Here is a 21875-nt window from a genome sequence, read left to right as displayed (position 1 = left end):
TGGGTTTAGAAGATTAAGGGGAGACTTAATAGAAACTTACAAGATAATACATGGCTTGGAAAGTGTAGACGCTAGGAAATTGTTTCCGTGAGGTGAGGAGACTAGGACCAGTGGACACAGCCTTAAAGTTAGAGGGGGTCAATTCAGAACAGAAATGAGGAGACATTTCTTCAGCCAGAGAGTGGTGGGCCTGTGGAATTCATTGCCGCATAGTGCAGTGGAGGCCAAGACGCTAAATGTCTTCAAGGCAGAGATTGATAGATTCTTGATGTCTCGAGGAATTAAGGGCTACGGGGAGAATGTGGGTAAGTGGCATTGAAATGCCCATCAGCCGTGATTGAATGGCGGAGTGGACTCGATGGGTCGAATGGCCTAACTTCCACTCCTATGTCTTATAGTCTTAATTGAAAGTCACCTACATTGCTGTGGGTGTGGAGTCACATGTAGGCCAGACCAGGTGAGGATGACAAACAGGAGGTTGGAAGAACACAGAAAGCCAGACAGCATCCAGAGGTGCAGAAGTCGACATTTTGGGTTAAGACCCTTCATCAGGACTGGACCTTTCAAGACCCAGTCCTGATGAAGAGTTTTGACCTGAAATGTCAGCTTCTCCATCTCCTAATGCTACCTGGCTTGCTGTGTTCTTCCAGCCTCCTGTTTGCAGATGCTGGAATCCAAAGTAGGCAATTTTAGTGAACCAGCTAGGTTTTTCTGACAACCAACAATGATTTCATGGTCATCAGTATATGCTTATTTCCAATTTTTTTTTTAATTGAATTCAAATTCCATCATCTGTCAGGATGAGATTTGAACCTGTGTCCCCATCAATAGTCTTGCAATAATATCACTTGGTCATTGCCTCTGCACTGGTTTTCTTAGCTTGAATAACCTCATCCATTGCCTCAGTGATGAATTTGTTCACTCCTCTTAGAGGTCACCATGTTGATGCGCTGATGTCCTCTAGTCTGCAAAATACTGCAAACATCTGTGGCTGGTGTTTCCTGGAAAGTATCCAAAGTACAAAGGTAATTCAGTCACCTTCAGAGCTACAGGCATTGCCTGTCCACCATTTGACATAATCCCCCCAGCAAGCAATTCACAAAGTGACAGCACTACCTCCTGGAAGACAGGCTGACATTGAAGACACTCTAACTAGGTGCTGTTAATTTATCCTCTGCCTGTAATCTGCTTGGATAGCGTATGACTTTTGCTACGGTACAAACTTGATAATATTGGTCTCTATGCCCTTCTGTTCTTTTGAGCAACTGCAGATCTTCCACATGCCTGGCAAACAGGTCACAGCTGTCTCTGTCCAGCTGTCCTCCTTATGTTTTCGTCTTCACAGTAGCAATTCTAATTGGGCCAGTTGGAGCCTTTCCTTTCAAAGTTGATTTCTCGTGCCTTTCTATTGTCTTCTGATGGACCTCACAAAGATGTCTCGAGATTCTTAGGTCAACAGCCTCATCTTTGTCAGCAAACTTAGGTGCTACATCCACACTCTGAATTGTTTGTTTCCAAGCCTTATCCACCAACTTTGTGCTGCCCTTAAATAGCTACCCTTAAATCACTCCCTGTTGGGCTATGTGTGCCACATAAAATAATTTTAGTTTTAGATGCAATTGATTGATTTAATTGAATTTTAATAGCTTGTTTTATAGAGGCAAGTGAGCTTCTGACTTCAGGCCCCCATTTGCTTTCCTTGATATCAAAGGCTGGAATTATGATGCCTGATTTTATGGAGTGTGGAAGGGTCTTTGGCCTAAGTTGCTGGCATGAAATCCAGCCCTTGGTCTTTACTGATACATGATAGTGTCTCCTTCATGATGAAATCTGGTAGGCTGACCAAATCCATGTTAGAAATAGTCATTCCCTAAGTCCTCAATTCTGAGCAGCACAATTTCCTGATTTGTAACTATATTCATGATAAGCATCACTTGTAAGAAAAGAAAGGTTTATGACTAAAAATAATAGTGGCAGCAGAAAAATGAAAGTTACTATAAAGAACTTAAGTAAAGTATAATAGGACTTCAAAAAATAGCACTGGATAAAATTATTTGAAAAGATCCAGCCTTCACACAACATTTTACCTACAGCAAAGTAAATGAAATGGATTGATTTGATGAGAATGGGCTGAAATTTCAAATGGAATTCAATATCATTAAGTTTAAACAAAAAACAATAACCATATTCTGAGTTCACATTTGCTCAATATCGTGGAATGAACAGAAATCTGAATTGACGGGTTCATTTTAAAGAAGAAAGTGAGGACTGCAGATGCTGGAGATAATAGCTGAAAATGTGTTGCTGGAAAAGCACAGTAGGTCAGGCAGCATCCAAAGAGCAGGAGAATCGATGTTTTGGATATGAGCCCTTCTTCAGGAATCAAGCTCAATTTCCAAAAATCTTTCAATCTTAACTATGGTCAGAAATCACATGATACCAGGTTATAGTCCAACAGCTTCGTATGAAATCACAAGCTTTCAGAGTGCTGCTCCTTCATCAGGTGGAGTGATAAATGAGCAGTGCTCCGAAAGCTTGTATTTCAAATAAACCTATTGGACTATAATTGTGATTGCTAACCTTGTGCACCCCAGTCCAACAACAACACTTGGCAGAGGGGGTTGAGGCCTTTATGTGGCCAATTAGAAAGCCTCAATAAGCCCAACAGTGGGCAGACTGTCCAACGCCTCATCCAAATCCAGTAAAGAGTCATGAATCTTTGGCATTCTCTTCCCCAGAAAGAATAGTGGGACTGAATTCTAAGGTAGAGATGAAGTAAAAATCTCACAACACCAGGTTATAGTCCAACAGATTTAATTGTGATCCACAATCACCTGATGAAGGAGCAGTGCTCCGAAAACTAGTGTGCTTCCAATTAAACCTACTGGACTATAACCTAGTGTTGTGACTTTTTTTTTAACTTTATACACCCCAGTCTAACACTGGCATCTCCAAACATAGAGGTAGGTAGATACTTGGCTAATAAGGGAGTCAAACTTTATTATGGGTAGGCAGAAATATCAATTTGAGGTAACAAGCGTGGATCAGTTTAGAGAGGCCAAACTATTTACCCCTGTTCCTAATTCATATGCTTGTATGAATATTCCAACAAATCTTTTTCAGCATGACTGGCATAAGACTTTAAGCCATTAGTTTTGTTAGGCTTATACTTCTTTATTTGAACATGGGTTCAACAACTGTAAGGCTCTTGTTCTCTAGAATCACTCCCATACCCAAGGAGCAGTGAAAATTTGTGCTCGGAGCCTCGATATTTCCTCCCATACCTTCTTTTCTAGCATGGAGTGAAGTCCAAAACCATGTCAGCACTTGAGGACCGAAAATGTGATGCAGCATTTGGTTGTCATTATCTCCATTTCCACTGCAGTACAGGCACATCAGTCAATGTTTCAGTGCTGCAGTGGACACTCAGACAGAGGTCAGGAGATCCATGTTTGCTGCTCTGTGTGCTTTGACTAATACCTTTGTGGCTACAGATCTCAATAATTTGTGTCATCAATAATGATATGTTGTGGGACAAGTTTACATTAGCTGTTTCCTGAATCTCTCAGAATATCCTGAATGCCTGAAGCAGTAAAGATTGAAGTAATTTTTAAAAATCGTAAATAAATATGAAATAATATAGGGCAATTTGTATGAATGTGGAAAATTTTATACTATAATAAATTAACTGATAAGAGTACAGACACCATGGACTAAAGGGTCTCTTTCTGTTCTGTATAACTCTATTGAATTAATGTCAATATGGCATTTCTGTTGTTTTAGGCTGGTTTTCCTATATCAATAAAAGGCATGGAACCCTGTGAAAATTGGACATCTACAGCTTTGAGCAACTGGTTAACCCACATTGGAATCCATCAGATTGCTGACATGCTCCGAAGTGAAGGTATGTTTATCATAGAATCCCTATAGTATGGAAACAGGTCATTTGGCCCAACAGGTCCACACCAACCCTCTGAAGAGTATCACACCCTACCCTCGTACTCTACATTTCTGACTAATGTACCTTAACTATACATCCCTGAACATTACAGGCAATTTAGCTTGCCCAATTCACCTAACCTGCACATCTTTGGACTGTGGAAGGAAACTGGTGCACCTGGAGGAAACCCATGCAGACATGGGAAAAATGTGCAATTTCCACACAGTCTCCCAAGGCTAGAATCAAACATGAGTCCCTGGTGCTTTGAGGCAGCAGCGCTCACCACTGAACCAGCATGCTTCTCTGGTCATGCTACTTTATCAGTGCAGGAATATGGCAAACCTGACATTCACTCAGAGTGCAGTTGTGCCACTTGTATCTTCCCACATTTGCTGGCTATCTGCCAATAGTAGCAGCTTACCGTCATGCACAAAGGAATATCCAGTGAAACTCTGACAACCTCCCAGTGGGCTCCAGTGGAATTAAATCTTCATTTCAGGAAGGGCTTGCTGCTCCCATGGCAATGCCACTGCCATCCCTCAATGACCTCCTCCTAAATGGTGCCCATACCCCTGACACTCCAGCACTGACCATAATTTGCTGCTCAGTTGCTGGCCATCTGTTTGAACTAGTAGCTCTCGACAAGCAGGCAGCCCTCATCAATATGATAGCTAGACTTAGTGGCAGACACTTAATTGGCTATCACAACTGAATACAGTCCCAAATCCTAACATTCACTGAGGTGCGTTCATATTGCATCCTGCCATGTTAGTGTAGACAGGCAGGAGGCTGGAAGGACACAGCAAGCCAGGCTACATCTGAAGGTGAAGAACTCAAGACTTTGGGCATATCCCTTCTTTAGGAATGGAGGTGGGGGTAGAGGGAGCTGTAGATAAAGGAAGGGAGAGGTTGAGTGGAGAGAGGGTCAGAATGGTGAGGTAGTGATAGGTGAATACAGGTGGCAGGTACGACTTGGTTGGTCGATGGGAGGAGTAAATCTAGTTGGTAGCTGGAAGGAAGGGTCAGTAGGAGGAATGAAAGGGATGAGGCAGGGCTGGAGAGGGGTTCAGGGAATGAGTCAAAGGTCATTTGAAATTGGAGAACTATTTTGAGTCCTCTGGGCCGTAGGCTGCTGTAGATATTGTTCCTCCAATTTGTGGTCTGATTAATGTTGTGATTGAGGAGACTGAGGATGGACATGTCGGAGAGGAAGTGGGAAGGGGAATTGAAATGGACAGTGACTGGGAAATCAAGCTGGCCCTTTATGGGCCCGGCTGAGATGCTTGACCAAACATTCCCTTAGTTTATATTTGGTCTCACTGATGTAGAGAAGACCACATCGGGAGCACCGGATGCAGCAAACTACATCGTAGGAAAAGCAGGTGAACCTCTGCTTCACCTGGAAGGACAGTTTGGAGCCCTGGATGAGGTGAGGGGGGTGGTATGTTACCAGGTTCTGTTTCTTTTAGAGTTGCCAGGGAATGTACCGGGGGGTGGTGGGGGGGCAGGTTGGTGGAGAGAGTGGCACGAACAAAGGAGTGATGAAGACAATAATCCTTTCAGAAGACAGACCGTTGGGGAGGGGAAGATGTGGTGGTGTCCAGTTGGAATTGGTGAAGGTGTTTGAGGATGATATGTAGGGTGCAGAGACTAATTGGGTGGAAAGTGAGGACAATGGGACCTTGCCTTTTCTATGTTTTGGGGGCATTGTTTAGAGCAGTGGAATGGGGAATAGAATAGGTGCAGTGGAGGGTTGTCTGGATGACTGAAGGGGAAAAGCATGTTGTTTAAAATAGGTGGACATCTGGGATGCTTGGGAGTGAAACTTGTCCTCATCAGAACAGATGTGATGGACATGGAGGAATTGGGAAAATACGGTGGAGTTTTTGCATATTATGGGTGGGAGGAGGTGTAGTCCAGGTAGTTATGGGATCTGTGGGTTTATAGTAAATGTCAGTCTGTAAACTCTCACAGGAGATGAAAACAGAGGTCAAGAAAGGGGGGGGAGGGTGGGTGGATATCCAAGATAGACCAAGTGAATTTGAGGGTGGAAGTTGTTGACTAAGTCAATGAATTGCTCCAATTCAGCCTGAGTGCAGGATGCAGTACCAGTTCCATCATTGATGCAGCAGTAGAAGATCTGGGGAACAGTACCTGTGTATGTGCCAAAGAGGGACAGTTCAAGGTAGCTGATAGAGGTAGGCATAGCTATGGCTGATGTGAGTGCCCATGCCAATTCCTGGATTTGGAGGAAATGAGAAGAGTTGAAGGAAAAATTGAGAGTGAAGAGTAATTTGGAGAAGTGGGGAAGGTACTGGATGGATCCATTGAAGAGGAAGAAACTCTCCAATGCCCATAGACTGTCATTGTGGAGAATGGACATGTATAAGGACTGCACATCCATAGTGAAGATGAAGCACTGGAACCAGGGAACTGGATGTTTCCAAAGAGCAGAGGATGTGGTTGGTCTCACGGATGTAGGTGGAAAGTACCTGGACCATGGGGAAAGAATGGTGTCAAGGTGGGAAGAAGTGAGTTCGGTGGGGCAGGAGCATGTGGAGACAATGGGTCAGCTGGGGTAATTGGGCTTGTGGATCTTGGGAAGCAGGGAGAATAGGGCAGCGTTTTGGCTTCAGTGACCGGGCACCTGCAAAGTTCACAAATTTCCAGCCATGAAATTATTTCTGTTATTTCCTCCATAAAATCTGCCACTCTAGCTACATCTCTCTGATACCAGGACAGGGATTGGTTTAGGGGATGAGGGCACGTTGTCACACCAAGATTGGATAATGTGTTAAACTTTCATTGGTAACCCTGCTTTCAGTTACAGATCAATACTTTCAACAACCTCCAGGAAAGCAAGCTGTCGTTCCAAATATGGCTGGCACCCTTAACTATTTGGTGTCTCAGCATGTCCTAGGTGGAGGATTTAGTGGAGTCCATCATCTATATGGCACTGGTATCAGCATTGCTGAAAGATGCGATTACTGAAGCTACAAAAATCTTGCAACAAGACCCTAATTCAGTGTCAAATGAGACACACTCACACTGGTGCAGTGTATCAATGCCATCCACAAGAATCGCACAGAAGTTGGAGGTTTTCTCCACCATCTGTGGTCTATGATAATAATTCTTACATGAACTATCCAATAAATTCAGAAATTGTAGGTGAACATATCATATATTTACTTTGGCTGGGCCACTAAAGTCCTTTAATTGAGTCAGATTGCAAATCTGTCTTCCAGCAAACTATTTCCTGAATGGTCCGTTGTTTTGCATTTGTTCCTGCATGGAGTATATGAATCTGTGTAGATCCTGCTAACTATACAGGCACCGATCTCTGAAGTAGTAACGGTAATTTGAAATAGTGTATCTTTGTAGCATATTCTTTCCTCTCTAGTTGCCTTGATTTGAAAGCCTGATACAATCAGTAAGCCTTTTCCGATGCTCCAACCAGCTCCTGGAATTGATCCTGGTGACATTGCCTTGTTCAGCCAACTGTCTTCTGACTCATGTGAATTGACACATCCACCATCTGAAGGAAATTGCACTTCCTTTCTGCTCTTGACTCTTATAATAAATATTCTGTGTTGCGAACGGGACTTGCAGATGGTATGTTACCTCTCGGGTGACAGGGTCAAGAGATGTCTTGGATCAAGTTTACAGGATTCTTAAGGGGGAGGTGGAGCAACCAGAAGTCATTGTACACATTGGTAACAATGGCATAGTTAAGAAAAGGGATGAGGACCTGAAAAGAGAATATAGTGAGTTAGGTTGGAAGCTAAAAGGCAGAACGAGCAAAGTAATAATCTCAGGATTGCTATCGGTGCCACAGGCTAATGAGGCTAGGAAAAGACAGCAAGTACAGCTGAACACGTGGCTGCAGCATTGGTGTAGGATGGAGAGCTACATCCCACATGGATGTAGACCATTTGGGATACCTCATGGGGAAGGTGGGACCTGTACAAGATGGGTTGCACCTGAACTGGAGAGGTACCAATATCCTGGACGAGAGATTTGCTAGAGCTCTTTGAATTTAATCAAGTTGGCAGGGGGGTGGGAACCAGAGCTATGAATCAGAGGATGAAGTAGCTAGAGTACAGCATGCAGTGGATCTGTGAGGAGGGATAGACATTTGATAGGGCAAATTTGCAGTCAGTATGATGTGTTGAGGTGAGTCAACTTTAACACAACTAATTATCAGGAATAAGGGTGATGAACTTAGGCATGGATCAGTACTTGGAACTATGATGTTGTGGCCATTATGGAGACTTGGATATCACAAAGGTAGGAATGATTGGATGTTCCAGGGGAGGAAGTAGAAGAGGTTTCCTTCATCAAGGGCCTATGACTGAAATGTCAATTCTCTTGCTCCTCGAATGCTGCCTAGCCTGCTGTGCTTTACTAGCACCACACTCTCGATTCTGATCTCCAGCATTTGCAGTCCTCACTTTCTTCAGTATTCACTAGTGAGAGAAGCTTTGTCATTTTTGAAGACAGCATGAAACAGGCTGATGTGCTTGAACAAGTTGATGATAAGGAGGAGGATGTGCCAAAAAATGTTGACAAGCATAAGGATAGCTAAGTCCAGCTAAGTTTCCTGGGCCAGATGAGATATACCCAAGGTAACTATTGGAAGCAAGGGAAGAGATTGCTGCACCTTTGGCAATGATCTTTGTGTTCTCACTATCCATTGGAATAATATCAGATGATTGGAGGGTAGCAAATTTTATTCCCATTCAAGAAAGGGAATAGGGATAATTCTGGGCATTACAGACCAGTTAGTCTTATGCTTGTGATGAGCAAAATATTGGACAGGATTTATGATTACTTGGAAAACCATAGTTTGATTAGAGATAGTCACAGTGGCTTTGTGAGGTCAGGTCATGCCTCTCAAGCCTTATTGAATTCTTTGAAGATGTGACAAAACACATTGACAAAGATAGAACAGTGGATGTGGTGTACGTGGATTTTAGAAAGGTGTTTGATAAAGTTCCCCATGGTAGGCTCATTCAGAAAGTAAGTGTGGGATATAGGGAAGTTTTGATGTCTGCTACAGAATTTGATGGCCCATAGAAGCCAGAGCATGGTAGTATATTGACAGCATTTAGCCTGGAGCTCAGTGACCAGTGGTGTTCTGCAGGGATTTATTCTGGGACCTCTGCTTTTTGTGATTTTTTACAAATGACTTGGATGAGAAAATGTAAGGATGGGTTAGTAAGTTTTGCTAATGAGATGAAGGTTGGTGGTCTGATAGACAGTTGCATGGCTGTTAAGGGTTGCAATGGGACATTGACAAGATGCAGAACTGTAAAAAATGAGGTCTGCAGATGCTGGAGATCACAGCTGCAAATGTGTTGCTGGTCAAAGCACAGCAGGTTAGGCAGCATCTCAGGAATAGAGAATTCGACGTTTCGAGCATAAGCCCTTCATCAGGAATCCTGATGAAGGGCTTATGCTCGAAACGTCGAATTCTCTATTCCTGAGATGCTGCCTAACCTGCTGTGCTTTGACCAGCAACACATTTGCAGCCAAGATGCAGAACTGGGTTGATAAGTGGCAGGTGGAGTTCAACCTGGAAAAGTGTGAAGTGATTCATTTTGAAAGGTCGAATTTAAATGCAGAATACAGGGTTAAAAGCAGTCAGCATTCTTGGCCGTGAGGAGGAACAGTGGGTATTTGGGGTCTACATCCATAGATCCCTCAAAGTTGCCACCCAAGTTGATAGGGCTGTTAAGAAGGTGTATGATGTCAGAGTCCTAGAGATGTACAGCATGGAAACAGATCCTTTGGTCTAACTCGCCCATACCGACCAGATATCCTAACCTAACCTAGTCACACTTGTCGGTGTTTGGTCCATATCTTTCTAATCCTTCCTATACAAATACCCATCCAGAAGCCTTTTAAATGCTGCAATTGTACTAGCCTCCACCTCTTCCTCTGGCAGGTCACTCCACTCCATACACGTACCTCTGCGTGAAAAAGTTCCCTCTTAGGTCCCTTTTATATCTTTCCCCTCTCACCCTAAACCTCTAGTTCTGGACACCCCCACACCAGGGAAAAGACCTTGTCTATTTATCATTTCCATGCCCCTCATGATTTTATAAACCTCTACGGTCATCCCTCAGCCTCCAACGCTCCAGAGAAAACAGTCCCAGTCTAATAAGCCTCTCCCTAGAGTTAAAATCCTCCAACCCTGGCAATAATCTTGTCAACCTTTTCTGAATCCTTCCAAGATTCACAACATCTTTCTGATAGGATGGAGACAGGAACTGCATGCAATATTCCAAAACTGGCCTAACCAATGTCCTGTACAGCCATAACATGACCTCCTAACTCTGATACTCAATGCTCTGACCAATAAAGGAAAGTATATTAAATGTCTTCATTACTAAACTGTCATCCATGACTCCGCTGTCAAGGAACAATGAACATGCACTTCAAGGTTGCTTTTCTCAACAAAATTTCCCGAGACTCTATCATTTAAGTGGATAAATCCCATCCTTTCCAAAATGCAGCACCTCACATTTATCTATATTAAACTCCATCTGCCACTCCTTGGCCCATTGACCCATCTGATCAAGATCCCGTTATACTCTGAGATAACATTCTTCGCTGTCCACCACACCTTCAATTTTGGTGTTATCTGCAAACCTACTAACTATGTTCACATCCAAACCATTTATATAAATGACTAAAAGTAGTGGATCCTCCCACCGATTCTTGTGGCACATCACTGATTACAGGCCTCCAGTCTGAAAAGTAACCTTCTGTCTTCTCCATTTGAGTCAGTTTTATATCCAAATGGCTTGTTCAACCTGTATTCCATAAGATCTAACCTTGCTAACCAGTCTTCCATGAGGAACCCTGTGAATTGCCTTACTGAAATCCATTTAGATCAGGTCCACTGCTCTGCCCCCATCAATCCTCCTGGTTGTTTCTTCAAAAAACTCAATCAAGTTCATAATCCTGAGACAGTATATTCCTATTAGGGTGAAAGAAAAGGCAGATGAAAGAAAAGATGTAGGGAATGTTGGATAGCTAGAGAAATTGAGGTTTTGGTTAAGAAGAAAAAGAAGCAGATGTCAGGTATAGACAGGAGAGATCGAGTGAATCCTTAGCAGAGTATAAAGGAGTATACTTAAGAGGTAAATCAGCAGAACAAAAAGGGGACATGAGATAGCTGTGGCAATTAGGGTTAAGGAGAATTCAAAGTGCTTTTATAAATTCATTTAAGGACAAAAGGTTAACTAGGGAGAGAATAGGGTACATCAAGGGTCAGAAAGGCAGCCTATATGTGGAGCTGCAGGACATGGGGGAGATACTAAATCAGTACTTTGCATCAGTGTTTACTGTGGAGAAGGACATGGAAGATATAGAATGTGGGAATTGGATGGTGACATTTTCAAAAAATGTCCATATTACTGAGGAGGAGGTGCTGGATATCTTGAAACGCATAAAAACAGATAATTCCCCAGGACCTGATCAGGTGTACCCTAGAACACTCTGGGAAGCTAGGGAAGTGATTGCTGGGCTCCTTGCTGAGATATTTGTGTCATTGATAGTCACAGATGAGGTGCTAGAAAACTGGAGGTTAGGTAATATAATGCCACTATTTAAAGGTGTGAAGGAAAAGCCAAGTAACCCTTCACCACCACCCTCTGTCTTCTACCTTTGTGACAGTTCTGTACCAAATGGTTAGTTCTCCCTGTATTCTGTAAGATCTAGCAGTCTACCATGAAGAACCTTGTTGAACATCATACTGAAGTCATGTAGATCATGTCCACTGCTCAGTCCTTCTTGTTACTACTTCAAAAAACACAATCGGGTATGTTGGCTTTCATTAGCAGGGGGATTGAGTTTAAGAAACATGAGGTTACACTGCAGCACTATCGTGCCATGGTTAGACCATACTTGGAATATTGTGTTCAGTTTTGGTTGCCTCATTATAGGAAAGATGTAAAAGCTTTACAGAGTGCACAGGAGATTTACCAGGATGATGCCTCGACTGGAGGCATAGCTTATGAAAAAAACTTGAGGGAGCCAGGGTTTTCTCTTTGCAATGAAGAAGAGTGAGAGGTGACTTGATAGAGGTGTACCAGATGGATGAGAGGCATAGATAGTCTATAGTCAGGGACTTATTCCCAGGGCAGAAATGGTTATCACAAGGAAGTATAATTTTAATGTGATTAGAGGAAGGTTCAAGGGAGATGTCAGGGTTTTTTTTTTAAAAGAGTGGTGGGTGCATGGAATGCAGTGATAATAGAGTCAGATACATTAGGGACATTTAAACAACTCTTAGGCACATGTATGATTGTAAATTGAAACGTATGGAGGTTACTTTGATCTTAGAGTAGGATAAAAGGTCAGCACAACAGGGCCTGTACTGTTCTATGTTCTAAATATTGGAAATATGGTCACCTCTTCTGTGGATGCTAAAAGTCCCATGGCACTATTTTGAAGAAGAGTAAGAAAGCTACATCTAGCATGCTTTTCCAATTTTTATCCTTAAATAAGTGCACAAGAAACAGCTTAGCAGTTATGTTCACATTACTTTTTGTAAGGGATTACTATATGCAAATTGGTTGTAATTCCTACACTACAACTGTGTCAATACCTAAAATTATTATATTTGTAGCAAAGTGTATTGTGATGTTCTGCATTTGTTAAAGACACTTTTTTTGCATGCAAATCTTTCTTTTTAAATTTAGTTTCCTATTTTTAACTCAATATTGAAGTGTAGGCAATATTCTTGTAAGCAAGTGATACCTGCGGAACTGTACATTGTTGGCACTTCTGGGACAGAGAGGAGTGAATTGTATAGAAATAAAAATTATCTCTCCAATGTTATCTAAATATTTACTGTGAAATTTAGCACACTTTTTTTCAGTGGCTGTGACTGGCATCACTTTCCTACTAATGGTCAATGGCAACATATTTTTGTGGAGCTACAGAGTTCAATCTTCACGACAGCTTCATTGCTCACTCATGAAATAAGATGTATTGGGACCAAAAGGAGATTGCAATAAACTCCATAGAGGCCAGAATCCCGTTACCAAGTCACCCTTCATTTATAGGTGGAGAGTCCTTGACACTGATTAGGCTTACTCAGAGCCAGCCTTGAGTGAACAGAAATTCTGACAATCCTGTTTGTATCTGTTAGCCAGGGCTCACTGTTGGACCAGAGTAATAACCCCAGTCAGAGAACTCATATTCTGTGAGATCCACATGGCTTACATTGTTAGAGGCACTACAGAGATTAAAATGGAATACTGTGTGTTTGCATTGTCTTTCTAGATGGCAGCAATTTTTGCATTGACATTTTTTCCTATGCAAGTATCAGACATACCTTGTTAAAAGCACCAAAAATGTTTGTCAATTATTTAGCATTTATTTCAATTATGAAAGCAAATGGAGGATATTTCAGCTATTTGTTTTATGAGAAAACAGACTCACAATATCCAATCTGTGGTCATGGTCATAGGAATGTACAGCATGGAAATAGACCCTTCAGTCCAACTCGTCCATGCCGACCAGATATCCCAACCCAATCTAGTCCCACCTGCCAGCACCCGGCCCATATCCCTCCAAACCCTTCCTATTCATATACCCATCCAAATGCTTTTTAAATGTTGCAATTGTACCAGCCTCCACCACATCCTCTGGCAGCTCATTTCATAAGCATACCACTCTCTGCATGAAAAAGTTGCCTCTTGGGTCTCTTTTATATCTTTCCCCTCTCACCCTAAACCTATGTTGTTGTGGTTCTGTTCGCCGAGTTGGGAGATTTTGTTGCAAACGTTTCATCCCCTTCTAGGTGACATCTTCAGTGCTTGGGATCCTCCTGTGAAGTGCTTCTGTCATGTTTTCTTCGGCATTTATAGTGGCTTGTCTCTGCCGCTTCTGGTTGTCAGTTGCTGTCCGCTGCAGTGGCCGGTATATTGGGTCCAGGTCGATGTGTTTGTTGATGGAATCAGTGGATGAGTGCCGTGCCTCTAGGAATTCCCTGGCTGTTCTCTGTTTGTTTGGCTTGTGCTATAATAGTAGTGTTGGCCCAGTCGAGTTTGTCGTCTATGTGTGTGGCTACTAAGGATAGCTGGTTGTATCATTTTGTGGCTAGTTGGTGTTCGTGGATGCGGGTTGTTAGCTGTCTTCCTGTTTGTCCTTTGTAGTGTTTTGTGCAGTCCTTGCATGGGATTTTGTACACCACGTTGGTTTTGCTCATGCCCTAAACCTATGCCCTCTAGTTCTGGACTCCCCGACACCAGGGAAAAGACTGTCTATTTATCCTATCTATGCCCCTCATAATCTTTGTAAACCTCCTATAAGGTCAGCCTCCAACACACCAGAGAAAACAGCCCCAGCCTGTTCAGCCTCTCCCTGTAGCTCAGATCCTCCAATCCTGGCAACATCCTTAAATCTTTTCTGAACCCTTTTCAAGTTTCACTTTCCGATAGGAAGGAGACCAGAATTGCACACAATATTCCAACAGTGGCCTAACCAATGTCCTGTACAGCTACAACATGACCTCCCAACATCTGTACTCAATACTCTGATCAATAAAGGAAAGCAGAAATATGTAGATAGGCTGCTGAGATCAGCGGTGTGTTTTTTTTTTGGATGTGGGCATCACACGGATGGCCAATATTTATTGTCCATCCCTAGTTACATTTGAGAAGGTGGTGGTGAGCTGCCCTCTTGAAATACTGCAGCGTACCTGCTGTGGGTGAACCACGATGCCATTAGGGAGAGAATTCCAAGATTTTGACCCAACAACATTGAAGGAACAACAATATATTTGCAAGTCAGGATGGTGAGTGGCTTGGAGGTGAACTTGAAGTCCCATATATCTGCTGCCTGCCCTTGTTCTTCTAGATGAAATTGATGGTGGGTTTAGAAGGTGCTGTTTGAGGATCTTTGGCGAATCTCTGCAGTGCATCTTGTCGAAAGTACACACTGCTGCTACTGAGTGTCGGTGGTGGAGGGAGTGGATGCTTGAAGATGTACTGCCAAAAAGTGGGTTGCTTTGTCCTGGATGATGTCAAGCTTCTAGAGTGCTCCTGGGCCTGCGCTCATCCAGGCAAGTGGGGAGTATTTCATCTCACTCCTGACTTGTGCCTTGTAGAGGGTGAATAGGCTTTAGGGAGTCAGGAGATGACTTACTTGCCGTAGTATTCTTTAGCCTCTGACCTGCTCTAATAGCCATTATTTTTATGTAGTAAGTCCAGTTAAGTTTCTAGTCAATTAGGATTTGTCCTTATTTTTGTATAGAGGACATATTTGGGCAATTTTCCCCATTGTCAAGAAGATGCCAGTGTTATAACCGTACTGGTTAGGGGACTGGCAAGTTCTAGAGCATAAGTCTTCAGTACTATTGCCAGAATATTGGCAGGGTCCATAGCCTTTGCAGTATCCAGTGTCTCTAACTGTTTCTTGACATAGCTTGGACTGCTTCAAATTAGCTGAAGACTGGTATCTGTAAGGCTGGGGACCACTGGTGGAGGCCAAGATGGATCATCCATTCGCCTCTTCTGGAGAAAGATTACTACAAAAGCTTCAGCCTTATTTTTTTGCACTGATGTGACTGGCTCTGCCAACAGTAAAGCTGGTGACATTTGTGGACCCTCCTCCTTCAGTGATTTAATTGCTCACCACCATTCACAACTGGATGTGGTAGGACTCCAGAGATTAGATCTGGTTGTGGGATTGCTTAGCTCTATCACTTATTAGAGTTTTAGGAAGGTTTGTAGCTCAGGTTGACATTCTGGATATAGGTTTGCTCACTGTTCTGGAAGGTACATTTTCGGACGTTTCATCACCATACTAGGTAACATCTTCAGTGAGTCTACAGATGAAGCTTTGTCCAGAGGTTCACTGAAGATGTTACCTAGTATGGTGATGAAACATCTGAAAATGAACCTTCTAGCTCAGTGAGTAAACCTATATCCACTGTCACTTGTTGCTTTTGCTGTTTAGCATGTAAATAGTCCTTGTTGGCATCTTCAAGAGATTGAAATTTCATCTTCAGGTATATCCATTGCTGTGTCTGGCATATTGTCTGACACACTCTTCTTTGAACCAGGGTTGATCATGAGGTTACAAATTGTGCTGGAGTTCAATTCTGCTACAGTTGATAGTCCACAGTGCCTCATGGATGCTCGTTGTGAGCTACTAGATCTGTTGAAGATCTGCTCCATTTAGCATGGTGATAGTGCCACGCAATACATAAGGACTGTGTGCGGTGGTCACTCTTACCTGTTATGAACAGACGCATCTGCAGCTAGCAGATTGGTAAGGATGAGGTCACGTATATTTTTCCCTCTTTGTTGGTTCCCTCACCGTTCGCTATAGACACAGCCTAGCACCTATGTCCTTTAGGACCTGATCGGCCAGATCCATAGTACTGTTGCCGAGCCACTCTTGGTGGAGGACATTGAAATCCTCCAGCCAGAATACGTTTTTGCCCTTGCCATCTTCGCTGCTTCCTCCGAGGCTTGTTCAACATGGAGGAATATCGATTCAGCAACTGAGGGAGGAAGGTGCACCGTAATCAGCAGGATGTTTCCTTGCCCATTTTTAACCTGAAGCCATGAGACTTCATGAGGTGCAGAGTCAATGTTGAGAACTCCCAGGGCAACTCCTTCCTGATTGTATACCACTGTGCCGTCACCTCTGCTGGGTCTGTCCAGCCAGTGGGACAGGACATATCCAGGTATGGTGATGGTGGCGTCTGGGACATTGTCTGTAAGGTATGATTCCGTGAGTTTGACTATGTCAGGCTGTTGCTTGACTAGTCTTTGAGACAGCTCTCTCCATTCTGGCACTAACCCCCAGATGTTAGTAAGGACAACTTTGCAGGGTTGACATAGCTGTTTCTGCCTTTTTCTGGTGCCTCGATCAATGCCAAGCAATCCATCTGGTTTAATTTATTTGAGACTTTGTAGCGAATTGTACAACTGAATGGTTTGTTGAATGAATGAAGAGTCACATGTAGCCAGACTAGTCGAGGAAAGCAGATTTCTTTCCCTGATGGAGTTTACTGAACCAGATAAGCTTTTCTGTCAATCTACAATGATTTCATGGTCATAATTAGATTATTAATCCCAGGTTTATTTTTGAATTCTAATGCCATCATCTGCCATGGTGGATTTGAACTAGGTCTCCTGAACACTACTTGGATCTCTGGATTAATAGTCTAGCGATAATACCACAAGGCCATCGCCTATCCCATACATCACTATGACCTCCAATGGTCGTGTTAGTGTTCTGCTGAAAGTTTAGACTGTAATACTCAGAGCCTTCTACTCCATAGCCTTACTATCTTGTACAATATTTTTTTAAAAAGTAGTCAGAGTCCTAAAACACAGAAAAATACTCTTCAGCTCATTGTTTTTGACTGGCGTGGGCACAATCATCTAACTATTCTAATCCCATTTTCTAGTTCTTGGCCCATAGCCTTCACTGCTTTGGCATTGTAAGTGCCTATGTAAATACTCCTTAAATGCAGTGAGGATTTCTGCCTCTAACACCCTGACAGAAATCTGATTTCCAGATTCCCATCACCTTCTTGGTGGAAAAAGTTTTTTTTCACATCTTCTCTAAACCTTCTGCACCTTCCCTTAAACTTACACTCCCAGTTATTGACTCTTCCATCAAGGGGAAAAGTTTCTTCCTGTATTCCCTATCTATGCCCCTCCTAATTTTATATATCTTAATTACGTTCCCACTCAATCTCCTCTGCTCTAAAGAAAACAATCCCAATCTGAGCAATCTGTCTTCATAAAAGAAATTATCCAACCCAGGCAACATCCTGGTAAAGCTCTTCTGCACCTTCTCCAGTTCTATCAAATCCCATCCTGAATTGTGGATTCCAGAATTTCACACAAACTCTAGTTAGGCATAACTAATGTGTTGTACAGTTCTAATATAAACTCCCTGTTCTTAAACTCTAAGCCTCGGTTAACAAAGGAAAGAGTTCTATATGCCTACTTAACCACTTTATCTACTTGTCCTGATTCCTTAAGGGACCCATGCACATGCACCACAAGGACCCTCTGATCTTTAATTCTTTCCAGGGTCCCACTGTTCATCATGTTTTCCCATTCTTTATTAGTCCTGCACAAATCCATCATCTCACATTTATCCAGATTACATTCCATTTGTCACTGATCAGCTACATCTGACCAGCATTTCTATAGCTTCTTTGTAACAAGGCAATCCTCCTCACTATGTACTACCCATCAAATTTTGTGTCAACTGCAAACTTACTAATCACAATTTAACAGTTACTTAGAAATCTTGCCTGAAAATTTTTAACAAGCCCCAAAGAACCTAGGTCTAGATCTCTCCTAATTCAGGTTTATTAAACTCCCATCTTCCTAACTATGTTCCCAATTTTCACATTCAGATTTCTCATTGGTAAAACTAATGCTGCATGTCTCAACCAATTTTAGTATCATCACCCAGCTCATCCAAAGGTATACCATCCAGTTCACCACCTACTTTCCACAATGAACTTATCCAACCTCATACCCATCACACAATTCATCCAAAGTCATGTCACCAATACCTGTACACGTCACCATCACTCAGTGGACTCACAGAAGTTATTGATACCACCCAAGATACAAAGGTAACTCTTCAACTTGGAAAATCATTCATTTATAGTTGCTTATAATTCTGCATTAGTTTATTTCCCTTCTCAATTGTACCTTTAGCTTACTCCTGCTTTTTCCTTCAATCAAAAACCTGGAATGACACAGAAACCTAAATTAAAGCAGAAGTAGGCATTCAGCCTATCAGCAGCAGCAGGTAAGGGAGTGTTCAGGTTTCAGAGCCCATCCACTCTCAATCACCAGGCCATCATTTTTCTTATTTCTTCATTTATGTTGCATAACAAACTTCATCTTGTCTGCTTTCTGTGGCTATGGTGGATGAAAACATTAGTGATGGGCTGTTGCAGCAGCAGCGGCGGCGTGGTACATCTAGTCTGTTCCTCCATGGCCATGGCAGATGGGCTTTAGCATTGGTGACTTGGTGGTTCCACACTATTCCTCCTGGCAATGATGCAATCTCCTCAGTGGCGGTGATATGGCAGGACATCAGCAGCAGCTATACATGGGGGTCTGGTCCATTCCTCCTTGCAGTGGTGTCAGTGTAGCAGCTTTGACGGTGGCAGTACATTGGGTCCAGCCTGAGAATCCTTGCAGCAGCAATAAGGGACTGCTGCAATGGTAGAGGCACTGTTCCTCCTTGCTATGGCAACCTTAGGATTGGTTTTGGTAGCGGTGTCCCGGAGTCTCTTCAGAAACCCATGAGGCGTGAAGGGACCAAACGATGAACTTTGTCTTCATTATTGTTTTTTAAATATTTTCTGTAATTAAAATGGCACTAGAATACTGTGACTTGAACACTTTTCACTGTATTTTTCTAAATACAAGTGACAATAAATTAATATTCTATCAAACTAGCTCCACTATTCATTTTGACTGGCCTTACCTCTATTTTTTTGGATGCTCCCACATAAACCTCAACTTCCTTGTTAATCAAAAATCTAACTCCATTTTGAATATATTTAATGATGCAGTTTTCACTGCTCTCTGTGGAGTACATTTTCAAAGACTAACTTTGAGGAAAGAAATCTCTTCTCGTGTATCTTAAATGGGAGACTTTGTTTTTCAAACTGCCCACTAGTCTTAGATTCCTCCAAAAAGAAAAGCATTATCACAGAATCTACCCCATTGACCTTGAAATCTTGCGTATTCCACAAGATCGCCTCTTATTCCTCTAAAATGTAATAAATATAAGCTAATATCTTTACCTTATCTCACTAGATAAATCTCTTATCCCAGGAATTACTCGAGTGAACTTTCGCTGAATATATTCCAATGCATGTAGACTGCAATGTAGTCTCATCATTACCATGTACAATTGTAATAAGACTTCCCTACTTGTATACTCCATTCCAGTTGAATTTTAAAAATTATTTGCTTTCCTTATTACTTGCTTTACCTGCATACTGATCTTATCTAATTCATGTGCAAGGAAACCCAGATTCCTTCTGTTACGGCAGTAGTTTGGAGTCACTCACTATTGAAATAATATTCTGCATTTCTATTCTTCCAGCCAACTGGAGTAAATTCACATTTTCCCAAGTTATATTCTATCTGGCAATTTTTTACTCAGTTACTTAACCTGTCTATATCCCTTTGCAAATGTTTAAATAAACTCCGAACCATTTGTTTTCCTACATTTTTGCATTGTGAGCAAATTTGGCTACAATAAAGTTAATTGCTTTAGCCAAATCATTGATATGGATTATAACAATCTCATTTAAGAGGCTCAGGACTTATCATATTAGTACTCCACAGGGAACAGTTGGCCAAGTTGAAAATGATCCATTCATCCCAACTCCGTTTTATTAATTTGCCAATTCTCTATCCAAACTACTATCCAATTCCTGATGAAGCTTTTGCCCGAAACATCGATTTTACTGCTCCTCAGATGCTGTGCTTTTCCAGCACCATTCTAAGCTAAACTCTGGTTTACAGCATCTGCAGTCATTGTTTTTACCTAATTCTCTATCCACCTCAATATATCATTCTAAAACCAAGGCATATGGGTAGGGGGTACTAGGAAAGCATCTGAGACCATTGGGAGTATTCGGTGGAAGGACATGTAGTGGCATAGAAAACATGCAGGGTGTGGGAGGGGTAAGAGAAGGAGGACTTTGATGTTTTCTTATAACTGGGACCAGGTCCCAAAACACTGAGGCAGACCTTGTGACCAGCCTGCCTTGGTGCATATCAATCTCTTTCTGCTCCAAACTCTTTCCCAGTTGGCTGGTTTAACAGAAGTCCACTTGTGATCCTTCAGCTCACAACTGTTCCCCTCGCCCACTTTCCTTTCTGCCCCCACATTGAAAATCGTCTTTCCACATTCTCCTCTAGTGGGTTGGGTGAGCTGGAAGTTTTTCTGAGTCGCACTGCTCAACTTAAGGATAAAAATCTAAGACATTATCTCTTTCTCTCTTCAAATATGTTGTCTGACCTGTAGAGTTTTCCAGCAATTTTTGATTTTATTTAATTATTTTTTAACTGTAGTTACTGTCATAATATATGCATATTTAACATAAGCTATTATACCAAGAATCCTTTGACTTCAATAATTTAGCAAGGGACTTAACATCTTGGTTCAGCGGTTAGCTCTGCTGCCTCACAGCACCAGCGACCTCGGTTGACTGTGTGTGCAGTTTGCATATTCTCCCTGTGTCTCCGTAAGTTTCTTCCAGGTGCTCTAATTTTCTCCTACAAAGATGTGTAAGTTAGGTAAATTGGCCATACTAAATGTGCAGGGTTACAAGGCATTGGGATGGGTCTGGGCGGGATGCTGTTTGCAGGGTCAGTGTGGACTCAATGGAGCGAATGGCCTGCTTCCACACTAGGGATTCTAAGAAGTTACTCTTGAATTTTTAATTGATTTTCTGTGTTTTGTTTTTGCCTGAGATGAGACTTTTATTTTGCAATGTATGCATTCCTTTTTTTTTCGGGCATCCACATGTATGTATCAGCCAAGCAGAAAAGCTAGCAATTCAATCCTTTGTTAACAAGACACCAAAACTCAAGCAGTCACTCCATTTTCCCAATCTTCTCATTTTGACATGTCCTTGAAGACATGCAATCAGTAGTTCAGCACATGGAAAACTTGGTTGTGACCCAACGTCATGACACAATCTGCTAATGCTCCAGTATAATGCAAAATCCAGAGGCAAGGCCTATTTCCACTGGTCCTGAGGCATATTTAGTACCATCAGCAGGGGCAGGCAGCCATACCTATTACACATGCTACTTAGTACTACTTGAGCTCCAATCCAAACTACATTAATTAAAAAGGTTGTTTTCAATATCTGTGGCTCTCTCACAAGAGAGCCGTTGAT

At 42.2% G+C, this 21875-nt stretch overlaps 1 protein-coding gene across 3 annotated transcripts in view; it reads left to right on the top strand.

The window, feature by feature from the left end:
- The window catches only part of amotl1 (angiomotin like 1), a 244441-nt gene that overhangs the window by 9520 nt on the left and 213046 nt on the right, over positions 1 to 21875 (top strand). For all 3 annotated transcript variants that reach the window (XM_060825947.1, XM_060825948.1, XM_060825949.1), the window contains exon 2: positions 3784 to 3904. In XM_060825947.1, coding sequence (XP_060681930.1) covers positions 3811 to 3904 — 94 coding nt within the window. In that variant the 5' untranslated portion in view covers positions 3784 to 3810. The remainder of the gene's footprint in view (positions 1 to 3783; positions 3905 to 21875) is intronic.

The sequence above is a fragment of the Hemiscyllium ocellatum genome, chromosome 6 (genome assembly GCF_020745735.1).
Source record: "Hemiscyllium ocellatum isolate sHemOce1 chromosome 6, sHemOce1.pat.X.cur, whole genome shotgun sequence".
Lineage (NCBI taxonomy): Eukaryota > Metazoa > Chordata > Chondrichthyes > Orectolobiformes > Hemiscylliidae > Hemiscyllium > Hemiscyllium ocellatum.
This window is presented reverse-complemented; position numbering and strand designations above follow the sequence as displayed.